Source organism: Theropithecus gelada, chromosome 1 (genome assembly GCF_003255815.1).
Source record: "Theropithecus gelada isolate Dixy chromosome 1, Tgel_1.0, whole genome shotgun sequence".
In the NCBI taxonomy this organism is placed as follows: Eukaryota; Metazoa; Chordata; class Mammalia; order Primates; family Cercopithecidae; genus Theropithecus; species Theropithecus gelada.
The window spans coordinates 149908715-149933040 of NC_037668.1; the positions used below are offsets into that span (position 1 = coordinate 149908715).

At 37.4% G+C, this 24326-nt stretch overlaps 1 protein-coding gene across 1 annotated transcript in view; it reads left to right on the forward strand.

Moving 5' to 3' along the window:
- Positions 1 to 24326, forward strand: part of USH2A (usherin) — a 795153-nt gene that overhangs the window by 678010 nt on the left and 92817 nt on the right. The window contains exons 58-60 of the mRNA XM_025367257.1: positions 1180 to 1338; positions 2924 to 3086; positions 16303 to 16657. Coding sequence (XP_025223042.1) covers positions 1180 to 1338; positions 2924 to 3086; positions 16303 to 16657 — 677 coding nt within the window. The remainder of the gene's footprint in view (positions 1 to 1179; positions 1339 to 2923; positions 3087 to 16302; positions 16658 to 24326) is intronic.

Here is a 24326-nt window from a genome sequence, read left to right on the forward strand (position 1 = left end):
TGTTTCTAGAGTAAAGATAGACTTATGTAGGTACTACAGAAGTAAGTAACTAAACTCATAAATGTTAAAAACTCTCAGATCAAGGAGAAAATGTAATAGGAAATTTCATTATATTCTTCATTCAAAACTCATATCCTGTCCTTGAAAAAGTATGCCTGTTGTTCACGACCAAATAAAACTTAACAAGCATTTAATTATATAAATAGATTTTGATGAGGCTAAACTGACAAGACCTGCTTTCTTTAGGAAGGAATAGTGAAAAATGGCAATGATTGAACCCAAATTTTCTATGTATTTAGGGCCATAAGTCTCACTGACAGTGAACTGTCCTGGCCCAATAATTAATGCACTGGGAATTCTCTAGGTAGACCATGATTTGGATATTTTATGGGCTGTTATGTCAAGGATCCATATCAGATAGGAGGCATACACAATGCTCGACAGAAAAATTATTGTCACAAGCAAAATCGGTGTTGTTTTTTATGAACTTTAAAAGTAAGTAAGCCTAGAAAAAATATATGACAGCATAATTGCTTTATATGTTTTAAGTGAAATGTGCCTTCATTTTTATTTGCCAATAGAGTATACTTTTAAATAGAAATATTACACTTTTAAAAATAGATTATGTGATTATACATATTTCTTACTTTTGGAATACACAGTCTAATATTTCCCAACTTAACTTTTATGCAGCTTTTAATTGCTATAGTAAGAAGTAATTTATTTTTCAATTACAACTTTTTTTTTTTTGAGACGGAGTCTCACTCTGTCACCCAGGCTAGAGTACAGTGGCATGATCTCAGCTCACTGCAACTTCTGCCTCCTGAGTTTAAGCGATTCTCCTGCCTCAGCCTCCCAAGTAGCTAGGATTACAGGCACACACCACCATGACCGGCTAATTTCTGTATTTTTAGTATAGACAGAGTTTCACCATGTTGGCCAGGATGGTCTCGATCTCCTGACATCATGATCCACCCACCTCGACCTCCCAAAGTGCTGGGATTACAGGCATGAGCCACCATGCCCAGCCTCAATTACAAAATTTTAAATAGACATTATTTTTAAGAGACAAACATTTGTTGCCCATTCTGTATTATATGTATACATACATACGTATATATATGTGTGTGTGTGTGTACATATATAATTTGTTTATGTTCTCTCTCTCTCTCTTTAAAGGGATCCTCATCCCCAAAATTCCTGTGGAGTACAATGTCTTACTCAATGATGGAAGTGTAATACCTCTGGCCTTCTCCGTTGGTCATCACCAATCCACCCTTCTGGAAAATTTGGCTCCATTCACACAGTATGAGATAAGGATACAAGCATGTCAAAACGGTGAAAGTCTTTCAGACATTTGGCCTGGGTGTTTATGAAAAAGTATTTCATTAAAAAATTTCATTAAAAAGGAATAGATTCTCAGTCCAAATACAAAGACTAACTTTTCATTTCTTATTTGTAGTGGACTGTTTACCCAGAAAAATCACAGTCTGGCATCGAGTGAAGCATTATGCATTTCTGCACATTAAATCATGAATATTTAAATATATTAAAATGGTGGTTTTGCAAAGTCTTGTTTTATAAGGCCCTTTGAAAGAAAAACACCTAGCTCACATAAAGGTGTCTCTGGTAATATAAAACACAAATGAGTATTCCAAAAATTTCACAGAAAATATATTTACCTTGGCTTTATTTAAATTTTATCCAGGAGGAGGAAGTGAGAAGTTATTTAAAAGTTGAATTATACCCAAATGAATCGTGCATATTTTATAGTGCTTCCTTGAACCCTACTTCATGTATACAAACTATCACCTTGTATTTCATGGTTTAGGCTGTGGTCAGTGAAATTTTCATGTATCTGTGTTGTGTTAAGGAAAAGCCTCCCCTATTTTCTTTCTTTCTCCAAATGGATAAATAGCTAAATATAAACTGAGATTTAGGATGGGAGAACAGGAAATCAAGAGAGGTATACATTATTTTATTTATCTCTTTTAAATTAAGTATAAACATTAACAGATATGGATATATTATATGTATTATATATGTGTATATCATATGTAACATGATATATGTGATGTCATCATACGTGTTTTATAACATATAACACTCATTTGCTAAATAAAGTATGTAACTCACCTTAATATACAAAACATTTTGCTTCACCTTAAAGAAATTTATCAGACTCGATGTGCAGTTAAAACTCCTGTATTGAATGTCCTTAGGAATTTCTCTTTCCACATAGTGCTAGTTCTCATGGAGTTGGTTAGAATTATGAGTCTGCAATTTTGCTATGCTGAACTCATCAGAAATTGCTAGTTGATTTGTCCACTTTTCTCTAAAAAATGGACCATGGCATTTTTGTTTGAGGGATATTGCTTGCTCTGATCTGTCTTCACCTGATAAACATGAAAGTAATTTTAAATTAATGTTTTATTGATTTAAGTGCAAGTCAACATCTGCATCTCCGTGTCCCTGAAACTGTGCAATGGAGGTACAATATCCTTCAAATAAATTGTTTGATTCTTGTGTGTTTGAATAATGTCCATAAGTTTAAAATATTGGCAAAATAAAATACTATTAAAAGCATACAAGATGTGTAGGCCACACAAACACTTGTGAAATTCAAGTGCATTATCACTTTCTGGTTAAAATGACTACAATAAATAGAGAATCTTGAGCTCAGACAAGAATATGCCTTATTGTTTATGTCTATGTAAATATGTGGCTAATTAATGGGTTTTCCAAAAATGATTTTCTATTTAAATGTTCACATCCCATAAAAATTTATCTGAAACACATGTACAAGTATATATGCAAAAGCACAGGTAAAAATAATTTTCATGATATCAGTACCCTTCTATATGAATATGTAGCTCTTTTCCTTGCTTGAAAAAATTACTGAAGACCTCAATTTATTTTCAAGGAAGTTGTGGAGTTAGCAGTAGGATGTTTGTCAAAACACCTGAAGCAGCCCCAATGGATCTTAATTCTCCTGCTCTTAAGGCACTGGGGTCAGCTTGCATACAGATTAAATGGATGCCACCTGAAAAACCAAATGGAATCATCATCAACTACTTTATTTACAGGTAAGATTGGCTGTTACTATTATTTTTAGTTATTTAAGAATGTGTACTGCTCCAACACGGCAGAATCAAGTGCGTTTTATATTTCCATAAGAGCATGAATGGGAATTCATGTTTTGTTTTTGTGAGTTTTTTATTTGTTTGTTTTGTTTGTTTGTTTGTAGTACCTAACAGTGGGGACTGAGATTGGTGCTCAAACTTTTACAAATTAACCAAGGAAAAAAGTCATAACTACCATAAAACATTTTGGATAGAGATCTGCTTGAAAACTGAGACCTTATAGCCCACATAGACTTATATTTAGTGATGGGACAGAACAGCCCTCTAAAGCAGGGGTTCCTAACCCCCAGGCCACAGAGTCCGTGGCCCATTAGGAACCAGGCCACACAGCAGGTGAGTGGCCGGTGAGCAAGCATTACCACCTGAGCTTCACCTCCTGTCAGATTAGTGGTGGCATTAGTTTCTCATAGAAGTGCAAACTCTATTGTGAACTGCGTGTGTGGGAGATCTAGGTTGTGCCTTCCTTGTCAGAATCTAATGCCTGATGATCTGATTGGAATAATTTCATCTTGAAACCAAACCCTCTAACTGCACCGCACCAGTGTGTGGAAAAATTGTCTTCCACAAAACCAGTCCCTGGTGCCAAAAAGGTTGGGGACCACTGCTTGACCAAGAAAACATAGTCTTTCCAGAGAGGAAACCAGGTACAAGACAAGAATTCTAATATTTCTCATTACTTATTATGCAGAGATTAAAAAGGTTTTTCTCCTCCTCCAAAGACGGTGCTTTTCATAAGCAGAAAAAGGGGCTCTCCTCTCCAGTTTTCCTTGTTTTAATAAGCCTCCACTCCACTGGTTAGATGGTGTTATAGCAGCTTGTTCCATCATGTGCAGAATTTATTGAGTGTACCTACCTAAAATAAAGAGGGAATAGGGAAGAGAGGAAGAGAAAGATTGAGGAAAGAGAGAGAGACAAAGAGAGATTGAGAGAGAGAGAGAAAATAGTGGAAGAGAGAGATAGACCATGAACATTTTGGTTTGAAGGATATTTTGCTCTCTGATCTAGTCTTCACCTGATCAACATGAACATTGCTTTAAATTAATGTATTCTTTAAATAAATAATGAATGAGAAGGAGAAGGAGCAGGCAAAGGAGGAGCATGAGGGAGAGATGTAGGTAGGGTGAGAAGAAGAGAAAAAATAGAGAAAGTGAGAGGGAGGGGAGTAGAAAGTACAATGCAAAGAGCCAAGGGGGCAAATAACCTGTCAACTGATGGCTTGCTACTTAAGACAGAAAACACAATCACTGGTAGACATACAGGATTTGCAGATTGAGAAACCCAATCCCATTCTGAAACCAATGTATTTCCTTTGAGTGTACAAAGCAGAACACCTTTCCTCTCAGACCCTCATACCCCGCACCTCTTCAACATCCTTTGTTAGTGTGTCCAGCAACCTCAGGCCTTCCCTTATTTGGTCCTCTGCCCTGGAAACTTAGTGAAACTTACTTAGGCTCCTCTTATAACTGTAGATATTGAAATCCTTTGATTCAGATCAGTCTTCAGTGATGAGCTAAGGGCTTATAGAAAAAAATTACAAAAGGAGAAAATATTATTGCATTTCTGGTTATGTAAATGACATTACCAAAAATGAGCAAGCCAAATTTCTTCTCAGCAAACATTAATCTGAAGAATAATATTTCTGATTCAAATACACATGAACACGTAAAAATGGCTAATGTGAATTTACATTTTACGCTAAGCACATTAGTGCAGGCTCTAAAATGCCCACCCTCTTGAAATAGTTTTCTTTCATCTACTTAATGATAATTGCATGAGAAAAGCACATCAAATTCCTATTCAGAATAAAGGGAAATAAAGTATCTGTTATAGACCAGGACGTGGCTTCACTCTGTTAGTTTTGTAAATAAAGCTCATGATTACAGTGACTATTCCATGGCAGCTATAGAGAGGCAAAACAGGAAATATAATGCAGAAAGCCCGCTTCAATGAAAAATACTGTAAATTGAATTTGACAGCATTTGATGGCATCTGATTATTCTAGTCACAGCCAAACAATGATATAAAGAGTAATATGAAACAGAATGTGTTACTGCCTAGCAGACTCAAAAGCAATAAACCTTCCTCCAATGTGACACAATCACTTCACAATCATAATTGTAGCCTGTTTGATACCTCTGAGTACAGCAGAAGGGCACTGACTGACATAGATACATTTTGTTTTTTATTTAAAGTGAAATGAAAATGGCGCACTGGGGCTCCAGATACAATCGTTATATTCACCTACATAGGCATGAATCACTTGGCAGTTATTTCAGCTGAAGTTTAAATGTGCTTAGACAACAACAATATCAAATTTTTCTTAGATAGCTGCAAAAAAAAAAAATCAGAAATTTGTAAGGACAGAAATAGAATGGAGACACATAGTTCTTTTTCATTCTGAGACTACACAGAGCCCTTTATATAGTTATAGCCACCAGCCTGCAGTATTTCTGAGGAGGTTATGGCATGTAATTTCAGCTTCATCATTGGCCTTCTCTTTCTTCTATTGGCACCAAAGGAAGTACATTTAGCTCAAACCAAAGATGGGGTTTGGCCTATGCAGATGTTTTTATTAACTTGCAGGAAGCCCACTTGTAAATCTCATTTGAAAATGTTTGCCACTCTTTTCTCACCAATCCCCTGAATCATTTTCTCTTCTGTAACTATCCTTTATTGTTTAAATATTTCCTCTAGATATTATCCTATTAAAAATATCTGACCTAATAAAGACAGAAGATGTTTATGACTTCAAAAACAAAACAAAATAACCTAAATATTATCCTATTAAAAAATGTCTGCCCTAATAAAGATAGAAGATGTCTATAATTTCAAAAACAAAACAAAGTAACCTAGTAAGAATAAGCTATTAATATGATTCCCTCTGCTTAGTTTATCTGTTAATTTAAGCTACTTTGTTGACTATATATAAGTCACAACAAAAGATTTGCTACAAAAAAATTTGTAAAGAACAGAGACCAACATTTAAGTTAGTGTTTTGCAATCTGTTTGTTGACCACATATAGACAAGACTATCTTGGACATCTGCTTCCTCCTCTCAATGAGTTTGGCTTGTATAATAGTGATTCTTCAGTATTCCCCCTTTATTTTATATCTGTAATCTTGCAAGTGGCAAAAATCTCATCACTTCCATCTATAAAATCCATCAAATACATTAAATTGAGACTTTACAAAACATGTAATAAAATAATCTCCTCCCATTAGGAGCTTTAATTTTAACAGAAACCAAATTTCATGGGGTTTATTATTCTCATGAGCTTTCTCTTTAAATAAATAAAAAGATTTGATCAATGTACATTGAAAGACAAAACTATATACAAACACCCTGTAAACACTGTACAAATAGAAACAAGTGATGGCACTTCCTTATGAGTATTTAGTAATATTTTAAAGGATAAAATCTGAAATAATTTTGAAGACTGTATGATATGAAAAGGTTTTCAAAGTAGGAAAGTGAAAACAATTTATAAAATGGATAATTAAGCTGATTGAGTTAACTAAGAAAAGAAGAGCATTGAATCAAAGGCAAAGGAATTTTGATGTAATTCAATTTGTATTGGGTGGAAAGATGGATATAGATATGAATATTTATATAGATAGATACAGATAGACAGCAGACAGACATCCATCTGTCCATACATGTACATATCTACTGAGAGAGACACAAAGATCTATGAGACCTAAGCCCTTTCACCAATGATCTTCACTACAGTGGGAGATAGAAGACAAGCTAAATAAACAATCGAAAGCATAAAATATATATTGGAAAAAAGAAATATTTACCAGAAACTTTAGAGAAGAATTCTCTGTCTAGAATATTCATGGAACACTTCATCAAGTTGATGTTATTGAGACTAGGCCTTATAAAATGAAGATTTAATGACTATTTAAATTGTAAGAAAAATACATTTGTTGGAAAAAAATGTTTTAACAGTAGAGAAGATTACCAAGGTTATTATTCATTCTTATGATTTACTCATGGCATACATAATTTTCACTAATAGAAGTAACATGATTAATTTTAATATATTAACATTAATGTTTTCTATTTGTATTTTCTTCTTCATAAAAAGAATTATATTGTCCATATTGTTCTGCACACATACACACCTAATTTCTTTTAATGACTCATCAATATTCTGTTATATGGATGTGTATCATATATTATTTAGCCAGTACCCTGGTGATGGCAAGATAGGTGATTTTCAAGTTTTCGTTACCACAGCAATTATCTAATAAATATTCTTACAGTAAGTATACAGAGAATTATTCTTAGTACTAGAAGTACTGGGTCAACTTTTTGTGCATTTAAAATTGTTGAGTATTCCTAAGTTGTCTTCCAAGTATTTTATGTAAGAATTTCTAATTCTGAAAAAAAAAAAAAAAAAAAAAAAATTTCTAATTCTGAAAACTTTTAATACAGAGTCAATCTTCCAAATCTGTCAGCTCAATATTTTAACTGGCACATTTTTGTTGTTTTAATTCAAGTTTTGATCATTATAAGTAAGATTGTTCATTTACTTAAAATATTTATCTTCTATTTGGGAGGGGTGTGTATAATATATTATAAATTCTTAGACTAATTTTCTACTGGATTATTTCTTATTGTCTATATTCTTTCCACATTAAAGAAAGTCTCCCTTTAATGATCATATTAAAAATAACACATTAATTGTTTCTTCCAGCACTTTTATGGCTCTACTCCTTATTTCTAAATATAGAATGAATATTGTTATAGGAAATTAGGTAAGAATTCATTTCTTATAAAATGCTAACTAGTTCATCAACATTATTTCATAATCCACTGATTTGAAATGTCACTCATACAAAATTCCCATGTGCATCGGGTTCATTTTAGGACTTTGTATTCTGTTTCACTTGTGGTAAATAGGGATTTTAACAAGCAGGGCCTAATGGTAAGACATCATAAGTGAATAAAATAAATAGAATAAGCAAAATTTCTAACACATAAGCATAGGATTCAAGGAATGGTCAGGTTTGACTGGAGTCATTGCTATTAGTAGGGGACATTTAGAAGATCAGCTTAATGACAGATTTTGGATCTAAGGAGTTTAGGTTTTTTATTCAGAGGCAATGTGAGCTGCTGAAGGTTTAGGGGGTAAATAGAGAAGCGATGTAATATAGTGGAAAGAATGTGGCATTTGTAATCAGAAAATATGACTTCCAGGGCCTGGCTCTAACACTTACTAGTTATGTGACCTTAGGCAAGTCACTGTGTTCCCTAATTTTCCATTTTTATGTGAAGAGAAGATAGTGAATATAAAAAATAATTAACCTCTTGGAATTCTGTAAGAATTAAAGGAAATAATATGTGTGAAATTACTGTTAAATGTGAAGCATGATAAAAATAGAAAGTTATCCTAGATATGTTGTCCAAAGCCATGCTTTAGAAAGATAAATCTATCTGGCAGTTGTAGATGTACATTTAAAGTCAAGGAAAGAGGTTCATGGTTATAAAAGTAGCAGGCTGCATACCATGCCTGGTAGGATTCTGTTTTCCTTTAAATATACAGTATATTTTTTACATGTATATGTATATAAAAAACGTCTGGAGTGTTAAACACCAAAATAGTGCTAGCAGTGCTTATCTCCAAATATTAGGCTACTGGTGACTCTTTTAAATACTTCTGCTTTTGTTCATCTGTGTTTTCTTATTAATTTTTATAATCAATATATCATATGGTCTACTAAAGACAAAATAATAAATTTTGTGAGCCCAGATGCAAATCTATCATCACTCTTTCCGATTTTCCTATTTCTTTCTTCGTGTGAACATCACCATCACTTTCTGTAATAATCACAGTCTGATCAAGAAAGAGGAACCACACTACTTACTTTAACAGATGGAATTTAATATAAATAATTAGTAAGAAGTTATAAATTTGTTAACTAGGTAACTAAAAGCATAAAAAGAGAACTCTAAGGTATCATGGAGGTAGCAACTACAGGAAACAGCTAGCACCTTTAGAACTGAGGGAACAAAGGGGAGTTGTTAGAATTATTAAAATGTAAATGCATAGAGGAGGGTGCCTATGAAGCTGGGACTCAGACAGTTAAGGAGGAGTACCTGCCACTGGTGCAGTTGTCTGGAGGAGGAAGCATGAAATTAAGTTGGTTTTCCAAATGGTGGAAAAATTGCATACTGCAATCACCTGCTCCCAGGGTACTTCTTTACTGCAACACAAAAACAGCCTAATACAGAAAACTGATACCAGAAGTAGGGTGTTGCTATAAAGATACCTGAAAATGTGGAAGTGACTTTGGAGCTGGGTAAAGGGCAGGGGTTGAAAGAATTGGGAGGGCTCAGAAGAAGATAGGAAGGTGAGGGAAAATTTGGAACTACTTGGAGACTGGTTAGATAGTTCTCACCAAAATGCTGATAGAAATATGGACAGTGAAGACCCGGCTAATGAGGTTTGAGATGCAAATAATTGAGAACTAGAGTAAAGGTCACCCTTGTTATGCCCTAGCATACAACTAGGCTCCATTATATCCATGCCCCAGGGATTTGTGAAAGTGAGAACTTGAGAGTAATAACCTAGGGTACTGGTGGAAGATATTTCTAAATAACAAAGCAGCATTCAAGACTTTGTCTGGCTGTTTCTAACAGCCTAAAATCAGATAGAGAGCAAAGGAATGATTCAAAGGTGGAACTTTTATGTAAAAGGGAAACAGAGAGTAAAAGTTCACAAAATTTGCAGCCTGGCCCTGTGATAGAGACCAAATCCAAGCAGACTGTGGAGTGACCACTTTCAAGAGAGACTAGCATGACTATAAGGTAGCCAAGTGTTAATATTCAAGATAATAGGGAAAAGGCCTAGAAGGCATTTCAGAGATCTTACAGGCAGCCCCTCTCAACACAGGCCCAGAGGCCTAGGAGGAAAGAATGGTTTTGAGGGCCAGGCCCAGAGCTCTGCTGCCCTATGTAGGCTTGGGAACTGTTCCCCATGTCCTGACTACTCTTGCTGCAGCTGCAGCTCAAAGGGCCTCAGATACATTGCAGGTAGGTGCTGTGTAGTGTTAAGTTAGCAGATGCACGGAATGCAGGCATGAAGGAGCCCTTGGCAACTTCCCCCTAGATTTCAGAGGATATATGAGAAAGCCTGGGTGCCCAGGCAGAAGCCTGCCACAGGGGTGAAGCCCTCACAAAGAAACTCTACTAGGGCAGTGCAGAGGGCAAGTGTGGTGTTGGAGCCACCATACAGAGTCTCCATCAGGGCACTGTCTGATGGAGTTGTTGGAAGGGGGCCACTTCTCTCTAGGTCCCAGAAACCATGGACAGCTTGAATCCTGAAAAAAGCCATATGCATCCGACTCCAATGTGTGAGAGCAGCCACAGGGGCTGCATTCTGCAAAACCACAGGGGTGAAGCTACCCAAAGCCTTAGGAGCCTAGTGCTTGCAGCAGTATGTCCTGGAGTGGGACATGGAGTTAATGGAGATTATTTTGGAGCTTTAAGGTTTAATGTCTTCCTACCAGGTCTCAGACTTGTATGGGCCCTATAGCCCCTTTCTTTTAGCCAATTTCTCCCTTTTGCAATGAGAATGTTTACCCAATACCTGTGCCCACATTGTATCTTGGAAGTAAATAACTTGTTTTGATTTTACAGGCTTATAGGTGAAAGGAGATGAGTCTCCAGATGAGATTTTGGACTTGGTACTTGAGACTTTGGACTTTTGAGTTAATGCTATAATCAGTTAAAACTTTGGGGAACTATTGGGAAGACATGATTTCATTTTGAAATGTGAGAAAGAGATGAGATTTGGGAGGCCAGTGGTGGAATAATATAGTTTGTATGTTTGTCCTCTCTAAATCTCATGCTAAAAACAGATTCCCAATGTTGCAGATGGGGCCTAGTGGGAGGTGATTTCATAATAGGGTCAGATCCCTTATGAATGGTTTAGCACCATGCCCTTGGTGATAAGTGAGTTCTTGCTCAGTTTGTCCATGGGAGATCTGGTTGTTTAAATGTCTAGGACTTCCCCTCCTCACCCACCTCTCTCTTGCTCCTGCTCTCTGCACGTGATGCACTTGCTCCTTCTTCACCTTCCATCATGATTGTAAGCTTCCCGAGTCTCATAAGCAGATGCCAGCATCATGCTTTCTGTACACCCTGCAGAACTGTGAGCCAGTTAAATCCCTATTCTTTAAAAAGCAGCCTACCTCAAGTATTTTTGTAGCAATGCAAAAGTAGCTTAAAACAAATTAGAAAAAAAGAGATAGCAGATAGGATATGATAACTCTTATTTGAGAGAAAAGTAAGGAAAAGCTTTTCTAGAAAAAGTGATATGGGTCTAGAATTTTAAAAGATGTTGTAATTAGCTTATAGAAAAAAGGAGAGGCCAGGTGCGGTGGCTCACGCCTGTATTCCCAGAACTTTGGGAGGCCGAGGCGGGCAGATCATGAGGTCAGGAGATCGAGACCATCCTGGTTAACACAGTGAAACCCTCTCTCTACTGAAAAGTACAAATATTTAGCCAGGTGTGGTGGCGGGCACCTGTAGTCCCAGCTACTCAAGACGCTGAGACAGGCGAATGGCATGAACCCCAGTGGCAGAGCTTGCAATGAGCTAAGATTGTGCCACTGCACTCCAGCCTGGGTGACAGACAGAGCAAGAATCTGTCTAAAAAATAAAATAAAATAAAATAAATTAAAAAATAAAAAAAGAATAAGCTAGAGGATGGGGAGGAGTATTGCCAGAGAATTAGCAGATACCAAAGCCATGGAACCATGAAATACAATGAAATATAAGAAACTGTAGTCAAGCATTTGATGATGACTGGAATATAACATGAGACTAGAAATTTCAGAAAGATAAGTCCTTTTGAGAATCAGCAGATTAAGGATAAGCATAGGCCATTTTACATGGTAAATCTCTAAATAATTTTTAAAAGGACTAAGTCTTAAAATTTTTGAAAGGTTTCTGATGTCTCTTCCCTCAGCAACAGAGTGTCTGCTCACACCAAAACTTGATGATTCAACATTCACAAAGCATTTTGTAAATCACCTGTGTTCCCATTTGTCCTCTCAGCAATCTAGTTCTGAGTTTGCATTTATTCTTATATAAACTGTTGCGATGACCTCCTTGTTCAATGCCAGATGCCCATCATCTCCAAGATAACTTCATTCAGATCATGCATTACATTTTACCCAATGATTTTTATGTTTTAATTTTTATAAGAATTTTCAGAGGTTTGTTGTATACTATGAAGTTGTTAACTCCACTTTGCAAAATGAAATTAGAAACTAGAGGACACAGAGAGGCAAGTTCACCCAAGGTCATTGAACTAAGTGGCAGAGCCAGGACCTCCAACCTATCTCCTCTGACTACAGATGTTTCTGATTATCTATTTAAACTCAGAATATTTTTAATATTCTTCATGGAATATTAGCAGTTTCATAACCTTAAAATTGTTGTGGTGCATTGGGTTCTAGGATTTTGTTTTAATTGCTTTTGAAAATAAGCAGTGACAATTGCTGGAGGGGAGAGAAGGAATAAGGAGCTCCTAAAAACATTGTACATTGAGACCACAGAAGTGTGAATGCCTTTAAAAATATATGGTTCCTAGTTTTTATACTTATTTTTGTTTTCCTCTTAGTGTTAGGCAACATTACACTAACTCTAATTGGAAAAATACATTCCTGAAGTATCTCCCAAATGAGCTTGAGCAAAGAATAACCATTTGGCTATTCAGAGAGAACTGAAAATGTCATTTCTCTAAACACAGGCTACTCAGGAGGAAACACTTCCAGTTAAATGAACAGGTGATGCCTAAATCTTAAATAGATTAGGAATAATTGTGGTCTACTCAACCACTTCTGCTCAAAATGTATTCAGACATAAAGATATTCTGTTTTTTAGCAGTGCAAATGGGACATTTACCTCTCCACGATATTAATTTTTCAAGAATTCAATAGTGATAAGAAATACTTAACCAGGCTGCACCTTTAAATTCTTTTGGTGGATAAACTTGAGACCAACAAAATACTCAATCTTTTAAATAGTATATATATATATTTAAAAACCAAATTTTAGGCACATTTTTTAAGAATGTCAGCTTTACAGAAACCATGACGACATCTCAATTTGGGAATTCATGAGAGTTTAATAAAAATTAATTGAATTGTCATGGAAAGGCTGAAGCTAGACAAAATAGAAAATGTTACTTCCCCATAGACCATCACAGGTTTGTTTGCTGTATTGTGATCCTAGCAAACACCTTTTTAAAAATCACTGAAAGGAGTCCTTGGCTATGAGCCCTGCGGCTCTCATTAGAATGGATCTCCCCCAATGACACACCTGGTACCTGATATCTGCAGCAAGTACAAAGGCCAAACCCTGCAAACCTTCACTGAGTGCAGAATCTGGTCCACGCATGGTAGCGAGCAATAATGAGGTGGGCTGCCGAACCATAATTGCAGGTCACTGAGAGGTGTCTGTGAAGCCTCTATAGCTTCCAGCAGGACACTTGTCATTGCTTATACTTAGGTCATCATGATTCATCAACTTGAGGATCATCAGATTCCCAAAGCCAAAGATTTTACATATTCTGAGTTTTTGTGAGAGGTACTGCCATTTACTTTGTCTTAATAACCCTTTACATTTTGATGGAGTTGGTTAATCTGATATGGCAGCATGTGAATTTTTCAGCTTCTGAAGAGTGTGTTAATTAAATACTCTTAACAGCCTGGAAAATATTGATGTATTCATCACTCTCTTCTCAACTAGAGAGAGAGCTGAAAGAGGAGGGTCAATGTCTTGATTACATTCTCCCCCAACCTAGAATACTGCCTTGATAGGAAATAAGAGCTGATGGAAAAGAGGCAAAGATGCAGAGAAGTCATGGGATTACATAACTGTTAGCCTTTCACTTGAAAAAAAGTATTGAACACTTACTGGGCTCAAATGTTGGGAACACAGAGACCACAATTCCTCCAGAACTTCGCTTTCTATCAAACCTGCATCATGATTTTACATCTCGATGAGGAAATAACTGTTCCAAATGAAGTATCAGATATATAGGGCCGTCTCAACAACTGACTATTCCATTTCTCTTACTTCTATATTTAATGCTATATATATCTAGTACCAAAAGAGTATGCATGTGGCCCTAGTTTTGTATCAACAAAATCTAAAGATGAGCCTAAACAATCCCATTCTCAGCAGTTGAAAGAATTTTGGGGTCATACTCTGCATTTTACCAGGTTTTTAGGGGAGACATTTAAAAGGAATTTGACTTTTGTCCTCTAAAGATCTCTAAAGCAGGCCAGACATGGTGGCTCATGCCTGTAATCCCAGCACTTTGGAAGGCCAATGTCAGAGGCTTGCTTGAGGAAGACCAGCCTGGGCAACATGGCAAGACCTCATCTCTACAAAAAAATTTCAAAAGTTAGCCAGGCCTAGTAGCACACATCTATAGTCCTGGCCACTCAGGAGACTGAGGCAGGAGGATCTCTTGAGCCCAGGAGTTTGAGGCTGCAGTTAGCCATGACTGCATCAATGCACTCCGGCCTGAGTGACAGAGTGAGACCCAGTCTCAAAATAAATAAATAAATATATAAAATAAATAAATAAATAAAACAAAAAACTCGGCCGGGCGCGGTGGCTCAAGCCTGTAATCCCAGCACTTTGGGAGGCCGAGATGGGCGGATCACGAGGTCAGGAGATCGAGACCATCCTGGCTAACACGGTGAAACCCCGTCTCTACTAAAAATACAAAAACTAGCCGGGCGAGGTGGCAGGCGCCTGTAGTCCCAGCTACTCGGGAGGCTGAGGCCGGAGAATGGCGTGAACCCAGGAGGCGGAGCTTGCAGTGAGCTGAGATCCGGCCACTGCACTCCAGCCTGGGCTACAGAGCGAGACTCCGTCTAAAAAAAAAAAAAAAAAAAAAAAACTCTAAAACCAATTCCTATTATATTACTTATCATGTTATTTTCATTAATTTGCACATAGCTCCAGCTCCTCTACTCAGCTACCTATTCCTTTAGGTAAGGGGTATATTCATGTTTTTGTCCTTGTTTTTAATACAATGACAGGCATATAAAAGTGCTTAATAAAGTTGTTGATGTTTAACAACTATAAATGTAGAAAAACAGTGGTCTTGATGTATAAGAAACGATTGTTCATGCTTTGAGAGGTTATGGTTTAAATTATAGAAGAGAAAATTCAAATGAAGAGAAAGTAAATGGCATCAAAGAAGTGAATTTAAAATACTTTTTACACATCCTGGGAACAAATGCAAAAGAGCACTGTGCTGCATGAGAGAAAATAGGAACTCTGGGCTTCCCTTCGTAGTTCTTCATCTTCCACTATGCAAGCCTGGGCTTTTTCACACAGTAATGTTATGGTCCTAAGAGCCGCAAAACGATCATCCTCAATGTGCAAACACTTTTGAAGTCTCTGCAACCATCATATTTGCTACTGTCCCATTAGCCAAAAAAGTCTTACAGCCAAGCCCAGAGTGAGTTTAGGAGCATACTCGCTAAAGGCATGGATACAAGGAAACAAACACATTGGGACCCCAGCTGCAATCCATTTACCACAGAAGGGTAAGGATTCCCAATAATATCAGCCTCTGCTAATTCCATATCCTGTGGTTCCAGGTGTGCAAAAAATAAAACCTCGATATAACTGCATGCATACATGCACACACACACACACACACACAGATCTAGAAAATACACAAAAATGCATTAATAATGCTTAATATATGCTTCTGTATTTTAAAAAACATTTAAATGTTTTTTTGTATTGCATATGTATTTTGTTATTCAGCAAAAGCATCTGGAAAGTAATAAAATGTGATTATGGATGAGGTTTCACCTTTTGTGCTTTTTATATTTCTTCTGTATTTTCCATGTTTTCTATAAAGCATATGCACCCTTTTATAATCAGTCAAATGTGTGTGTGTGTGTGTGTGTGTGAACTACACTTTAAAAATCATAGGAGCTAGGCCACTGGAGTACTTCTCCACCTAGTTTTTCTTTATTATGACACCAGGAAGAAACAGCTGAAAAGTTGAGTTGATATCAAGTTCTAAACAAAATTTTTTTACTCCAGCTACAAACTTTGTTTTGAAGTGTACAGCTGTCACTGGTTGCCTGCTTGGTTTCCTTTCAGACGCCCTGCTGGCATTGAAGAGGAGTCTCTTTTATTTATCTGGTCAGAAGGAGCCCTTGAATTTACGGATGAAGGAGACACCCTGAGACCTTTCACGCTCTATGAATATCGGGTCAGAGCCTGTAACTCCAAGGGTTCCGTAGAGAGTTTGTGGTCATTAACACGAACTCTGGAAGCCCCACCTCAAGATTTTCCAGCTCCTTGGGCTCAAGTCACCAGTGCTCATTCAGTTCTGTTGAATTGGACAAAGCCAGAATCTCCCAATGGCATTATCTCCCATTACTGTGTGGTCTACCAGGAGAAACCCAACGATCCAACATTTAACAGCCCTACCGTGCATGCTTTCACAGTGATGGTAAGACCCTTGAAAAAATAACAGACATGTGGATTATCTGGTTAATATGTTGAAATTAATTTTCTTATCCAACTTCTCATTTTTCTTCACTTAGGGCTTAAATATATGAACATCTTTTACATGTGAAAAGTTGCAATGTAGTCATGGGGATAAGATACTGAACTGAGTATGAGGAGTTTTGGGGACCAGTTTGTAGACCACAACTAATTTTGATTACCTCAAAACCAATAAATACATTTTATTTATTCATAAAATTACCTGATTTCCATTTTCTATATTTACTAAATGGGAATAATTTTGTTTTGAGACAGGCTTTCATTCTGCCATCCAGACTGGAGTGCAGTGGCGTGGTCTCAGCTCACCGCAGCCTCTGCCTCCTGGGTTCAAGCAATTCTCCTGCCTCAGCCTGCTGAGTAGCTGGGATTACAGGTGCCCACCACTGCCCAACTAATTTTTGTATTTTTAGTAGTGAGGGGGTTTCGCCATGTTGGCCAGGCTAGTCTTGAACTCCTGACCTCAAGTGATCTGCCTGCTTCAGCCTCCCAAAGTTCCGGGATTACAGGCATGAGCCACCACACCTGGCCTAAATGGGAATAATTTAGTTTCTTGATTTCCATTTTTCATATATACTAACTGGGAATAATGTAATGCTTTCCTCCATACCTCATAGAGATCAGGTTCAGATGAAATTACGTAGAATATTTAATTTTCTACTTCCCCAATAAGCTAGTAATATATATAGCTATATATATACACATATATGTGGTATGTGTATATATGTATGTGTATGTATGTGTGTATGTATAGATGTATGTGTGTGTATATACATATATATATTTAGACATACACACACACACACACACACACATAAAAATTGCATGCACTAGAGCTTACTGATGTTTTTTTCAGGGATGGCCTCCTCTGGCCCATAAAACAACTTAACTCAGTTCACCTGATCAGCTAGTAGCTCCTGAGTGCTTTCTTTATGTACAGCATAGCCTCATGGTCTATGGGAGATACAGAAACAGGATGGTCCTTGTCGCAGGGAGTGTTCTGTGTTATATTGCAGAGATTTAATTGCACGTAAGGGGAAAAGAAGAAGAAGCGGTTGAGTACAGCCTATAATGTCCACTACACTGGGACTTAGATCCCAAACTCCACTATCTACTAGCTTTAAACCACAGCACAAGAGAGAGTAACATCATATACCTAGTGTCAGGCAAGAAGTGCTCTGGGAGATCAGCTCTCAAACTGAAGATGCTTCATGGATAAGATTAAATTTTGTGGTCTTGGGAGTTAAATACCAGTATGTGCCGAGACCTTATTAAATATGTAAAACCCTCAATAAGAACAAATAAGCAGACAAACTAAAGCATTCTTTTTTAAAAAATTAAAAAAAAAAGACTATGTTTCTATGCTTTAAATCTGGGAAGGCCAATTTATATGAAGGTTATCTTATGGAGTATAACATTTATCAAAATATTTAAATTACAGTGAGCAAATATATTTTCAGAAAACTCCAGAAGAGCCTTTTTGAATTAATAGTTTAAAGTACAATGTTTTCCCACTGTCTTCATGTTTAATTTTCTCATATGACTAAAAAATAAGCAATATGTAAATGAAAAGATAATTGTTTTCATTTTTACCTGTTTCAGAATTAGTACTATATTTTTATTAGATAGTAAATTATATACTAGAGTCTTTTATATTACATCTTCTAGTTCCTATATGATAAGCACTAGAAGCAGTGTTCTTAAAGTGTAAAAGGTATTTTTTAGTGGATAGGTGATCCAGGAGGAAGTTGGTTACTTCCCACCATATCCTTCAAACTCATGTTCTAAACTTTCACCCTTAAAGTAAAATGTTTATGAATATACTGAAACACCCTTGTTCATAGCTTTCTGAATGAGGCACCTTAATTTAAATATGCTTTTATTGAAGGCACCGGGATTGCAGTGATTAAACCTCTGATCTTTTAAAATACAACTTTCAGGGGTATGAGTCTAATAATCATTTAGTCTCCTGAAACACTTCTGTTGGAATTCCTTTGTGGAATATCTTGTAAGTCATCCCTTCATAACCAGCTTCATTTTAAAATACAAGATTTAAAGTATGTGATGAATCCATGAACTCTGTTCTTTATTTAATCTTCTAGGCTGTATTTTTATCACACTAAAAAGCTTCTGAAAAAGAGGCAAGCCTGTGACCCCAAGCTTTAAGTGGCACAGGGCTCTTTGCACATGGGCCCTCCCTGACGTGGCTTTCATTTTGACAGTCCAGTACTGGTGCACTCTTCTGTTTTTCCAAAGATTTTTTTTTTTCTTGCAATGTCGAATAGAATAGCCAGAATAATTTTAAAAACAATACTTCTGTGTCCTATTTTTGAATGTGTGTGTGTGTATATTCAAAGTGGTCTCCCAAAATCAAAATCTTTGGCTCTCAGAATTCCAAGAGTAGGCTTCATTAGATTCACTAAGAAAAGTCACACCTGATCTTTTCAAGCAAACAAGGACATCTTCCACAAAGCAGTCTGGGCACGTGTTCAGACCTTCTGGCCACTGGATCACATTTTCAGGGCATCAGGGCCACTATAATTCTTTATGATATGACACCTTTGAAAGAAGTCATCCGGAAAATGAACTAGTGTTTTTGTATTTCACTTATTCCCACAGTCCCTGTGTAGGAGATTGTGTTCAATATGTTTGTTTAAAAGATATCTAGGCCGAGCGCAGTGGCTCATGCCTGTGACCCCAGCACTTTGGGAGACCGAGGCGGGCAGATCACAAGGTCAAGAGTTCGAGATCAGCCTGGCCAACATGGCGAAATCTTGTCTGTATTAAAAACACTATTTTTAGTATTTTTACTATTTGAGAGGCTGAGGCAGGAGAATTGCTTGAACCCAGGAGGCCGAGGTTGCAGTGAGCCAAGATCCTGCCACTGCACTCCAGCCTGGGAAACAGAGCAAGACTCCATTTCAAAAAACTGTAAAGGAAGTTCTATTACTTATCCAATGTTCTATACTCCTCACCATCACAGAAGAATGTTTCTTTTATCTCAGACAAATCCTACCTCCTATAATTTAAGTCTACCTCCCTTTGTTCAGAGCAGCATGACTTCTCCATAGTAGCACAATGGACCTTCAGGGTCCAACAAATTATTGACAATTCCATCTGATTTGGCAAATAGTCATTGAGTACTATATTCAATATGTCAATATTTAATACCAAACTTAACTATGTTGTTGAAGTCTACTATGAGACTTGGCCCTTGAGCAGAGCAGAGACTGTGAGGAAAAATGAGTGATTAGTTCTGAGGCACACGCTGTTACTGTTGGGCATTCTGGGTTTTTAAGCTTCTTGCAGATGCGTTTCTGCTGCCCATGTTTAGAAGACCCCATTTCATTTTCATTTTTGTGTAAACTTAATGGGTCCAAGTGAAGTTTTTCTACCTGGATATATTGTATAGTGGTGAAATCTGGGCTTTTAGTGTAACCATTGCACAAATAACATACATCATACCCATCAGGTCATTTATCATCCCTCACCCCGCTCCCTCCCTCCCACCCTTCCAAGCCTCCGGTGTCTATTATTCCACACCCTATGTCCACGTGTACACATTATGTAGTCCTACTTATAAGTGAGAACATGCAGTATTTGACTTTCTGTGTCTGAGTTATTTCATGAGGATAATGGCCTATAGTTCTATCCATGTTGCTGCAAAAGACATGATTTCATTATCTTTTATGGCTGAGTAGTATTCTACAGTGTGTGTGTGTGTATGCATGTATATATTCCTATATATAATTATATTCTATGGTATGTAAAATTATTCCTATTTAGTAAATATGGAAAATGGAAATGGAAATCAGGAGATATCTCTCTATATATGTATATCACACTCTCTTTATGCAATCATCCATTGATGAACCCTTAGGTTGGTTCAATACCTTTGCTATTGTGAATAGTGCTGTAATAAACATACAAATGCAGATATCTTTTTTAATATAATGATTTATTTTCCTCTGGGTAGATGCCCAGCAGTGAGATTGCTGGATTGAAGGGTAATTCTACTTTGAGTTCTTTGAGAAATCTCTATATTGTTGTCCATAGGGGTTGTAGAAGACTCCATTTTAAATCACTTTCCAAGTACTTTCCTAGATGTACTTACGATTTATCTAATTTCTGCAGCAGCTAAACAACTTTACTGTCTTCTTTCCTTTCTGTGCCTGCTGTAGGAAATTTTTCAAGTTTTTGTTTATTGGCCACTCTGGCTAAAATTCTTCAGGGCAAAGGAACTACAGTGTCTTATCCATTAATGAGGCACAGAGTCTGTCCCCACAATTGCAGGATTGTAATTCAGTCCACAGACTCGCAAGAGGTACTGCTAATGCAATTAGCATTAGCTAATGCATTAGTCCCTTGTTTATTAAGATCTCATCTCTGCCCAAGAGGCCACCAATAAATTGCCCATGTTGTGGTGCCATCACTAGCTTGCCCCAAGGTCCCCTAGAGTTGTTTATAGACAGGTGGATGTTGCTGAGAGAGCCACATAAGACAGGTGCAATGGAGGCATGAATTCTGCTTGTGGTGGCAGTGGATGGAGAACTGGCAGTGGGGGCCCTCCATGGGGGTGAGAAGCGTATGTGTTGGCAGGAACAACAGCAGCGGCAGCAGCAGCAGAGGCAGCAGGAGCAGAGAAATGGAAAGAGTGTGGGTTTTAATGCATCACTAGCTGCTCTCCCAACCTCATGAAAAGTTTCACCTCCCTACTCATCTCTATGTAGGTCTTTCTGAGGAAGAAAGAGGGAGATCAAGATTCTTGGGGTCCCTTTAGACCAATACCTTCCATTATTGAAAACAGCGTTAGTTAGAAGGCCTTAAACTCCCTTCCCAATTAGCTCTGTGATGAATTGTGCGGTGTCAGGAAAGAAACTGTATTTAGCCTTGCTTGGCATGCAGGAGTTCCATGGTGGTATTTACAGGGAACACTCCTGGCAAGGTTGACGATATTGCTACCACCATTTGGGTTTGTTTGCTTTTTCTCACTGGCACCTGCCATTGTGCTGGCAGAAATAAATCTGAGAATTTGGGATTTTAAACAAAAAGTGGTTTACCTATTATCTGTCTCCTAACTATATCCTTGCTTGTTACACGGGGTTATAAAACGTCAAGTCCAGATCATGCATTTGCCCAGTATTCTGAAAGATAAATGGTGCTTCACTCTGTGTAGAATCAAGCATAAGGTGCTGAGAAATAAGCAAATTATATGGGTCACTAAAAATTGGCTTCCAATCTGGGAATAAAATCCAGAATTACTAACTCTAGTTTCTAGATTCTAGCTGCCAGGCTTCCTTTCCCAATGTCAGGGAGGAGGTAATCAAAATTTCCTCAAGGGTTTGTTTCCTAGATCTTTATCATTAAGTAGATATGTGGCAAAAATAATAATAATTAAAAAATAGATATTTCACGATTGCCATGTTATGAAGAGTGTGTGAGTAAATTGATAAATTTATCTTTAATCCCATTTTCATTTTGGCTTAGATAACATAAAATATTACTGCTCTTTACATATGATCTTAAATTAGTTGCAGCTCTTTTTAATTTGATGATTCTTAGCCTTTTCTCCCCAGACACATTTATTAGACAACAGAAATACTCTGGGAGACGTAGTTTTCCGAAAGGACTCCTTTGGTGACTATCTTTCTAAAGTGAAGACAAATTTGGTAATAAAAATAATTACCATATTTCCTGTGTCGGTTCTATAAACTGAGATTTTCACATTTTATAATAAGAAATACCTGTGTCATTCTTTTATATAAAAGATACAAAACATGGATGAGTAAATATCACACAAAACAATGAATATTTGTTGGCATAACCCTTTTTTTTTTTTTAAGAGACAGGGTCTTGCTCTGTCACACAGGCTGCCATGCAGTGACACCATCATAGCTCACTGCAGCCTTGATGTCCTGCACTCAAGTGATCCACCCCGCTCAGCCTCCCAAGTAGCTGGGACTAGGACTACAGGTGCATGCCACCATGCCCAGCTAATTTCTTTTAATTTTTTGGTAGAGATTGTGTCTCACTAAATTGCCCCAGCTGGTCTCAAATTCCTGGCCTCAAGAGATCCTCCCACTGTGGCATCCCAAAGTGTTGGAATTATAGGCTTGAGCCACTGCCCATGGCAAAACTTTTTAGTTGTGATGGTATTTGGGGTTTAATATTAATTTTTCATTTACTTGCCTTACATAATCTTTAGCCCTTTTGTCTAATTTGGGCTAGACAAATTAGACTTTCAGACAAACATGTATTTGTCTGAAATTCATAAATACATATCAAGAATCTACCTTTTGCTCAACATTATTAGGGATGAAAACCATGTAAGTCTTTTTGAATTTTATGTAATTACTTCTTTGAAAGGGCCATATTTTTCTCCAACCACTTTATCCCAGCAAGCTCCATCAGGACTCCCTTGCTCACCCATCAGTAACATCTAAGGCAGGTTCCGTGTTTTTCCAGTCACTTTTCAGTTACAAAGATCAATGTAACTGGTGATCAAGACTGATTTCAGGTGTTTTTTAAAACCTTCAGTCTAGACCAGGGGCAATGGCTCATGCCTGTAATCTCAGCACTTTGGGAGGCCAAGGTGGGTGGATTACCTGAGGTCAGGCATTCAAGACCAGCCTGGCCAACATGTTGAAATCTTGTCTCTAATAAAAATACAAAAATTAGCCAGGCGTGGTGGCTGGCGCCTGTAATTCCAGCTACTCGGGAGGCTGAGGCAGGGGAATTGCTTGAACCCGGGAGGCGGACTCTGCAGAGAGTCAAGATTGCACCATTACACTCCAGCCTGGGTGACTGGGTGACAGAGCAAGACTGTCTCAAACAACAACAACAACAACAACAAAAATTCCAGTCTAAATTAAAACCTGATTTGTTCTTAAGGATCTACAGTGGGAAAAGAGAGCATGGTCATTTTCCTCTTTCTTCAGTTCCCTCTTCTCTTATTTATTTCCCCCAGGATCATGGCATAAAAAGAAAGAATTAGGCAAAAAGGAACAGAGCTTTACTCAACAACATTGCTGTAATTAATCTTCTATTAATTTTGAGGGAGCAGATGCCTCATGGTGGGTTATATAGGGGTCCCCATAGGAAATTCTATGCCTCATAGTCCACTGATGTAGGCAATACACTCTCTGGCTAATTTCTTACTATCTGTTATTATCCGAGAGGTCCACTCTACAACCTTTTTGGCCTCTGGGGGCCCCTCTCCCAAGCAGGCATTACACTCTCTGACTAATTTCTTACTATTTGTTATTGTCCAAGAGGTTCACCCTACAACCTTTTTTGCCTCTGAGGGCCCCTCTCCCAAGCAAGCAATATACTCTCTGACTAATTTCTTACTATTTGTTATTGTCCAAGAGATCTACCCGACAAACTTTTTGGCCTCTGGGGGCCCCTCTCCCAAGCAGGCAGCCAATATCAAGTCCTATCATGTTGACAAACTCATTCCTTTCTTGGCACCCACTAGGACTGCAGAAAACTGTGGTTCCACCAAATAATGAAGGTACAGCTTGTCCAGTACTACATTCTCTGCTTGACCTATCATGCTGGATGAGACCTAGCCAGTCTCCCAACTTTGGAATTCATTGACTAAGACACAGGTTTTA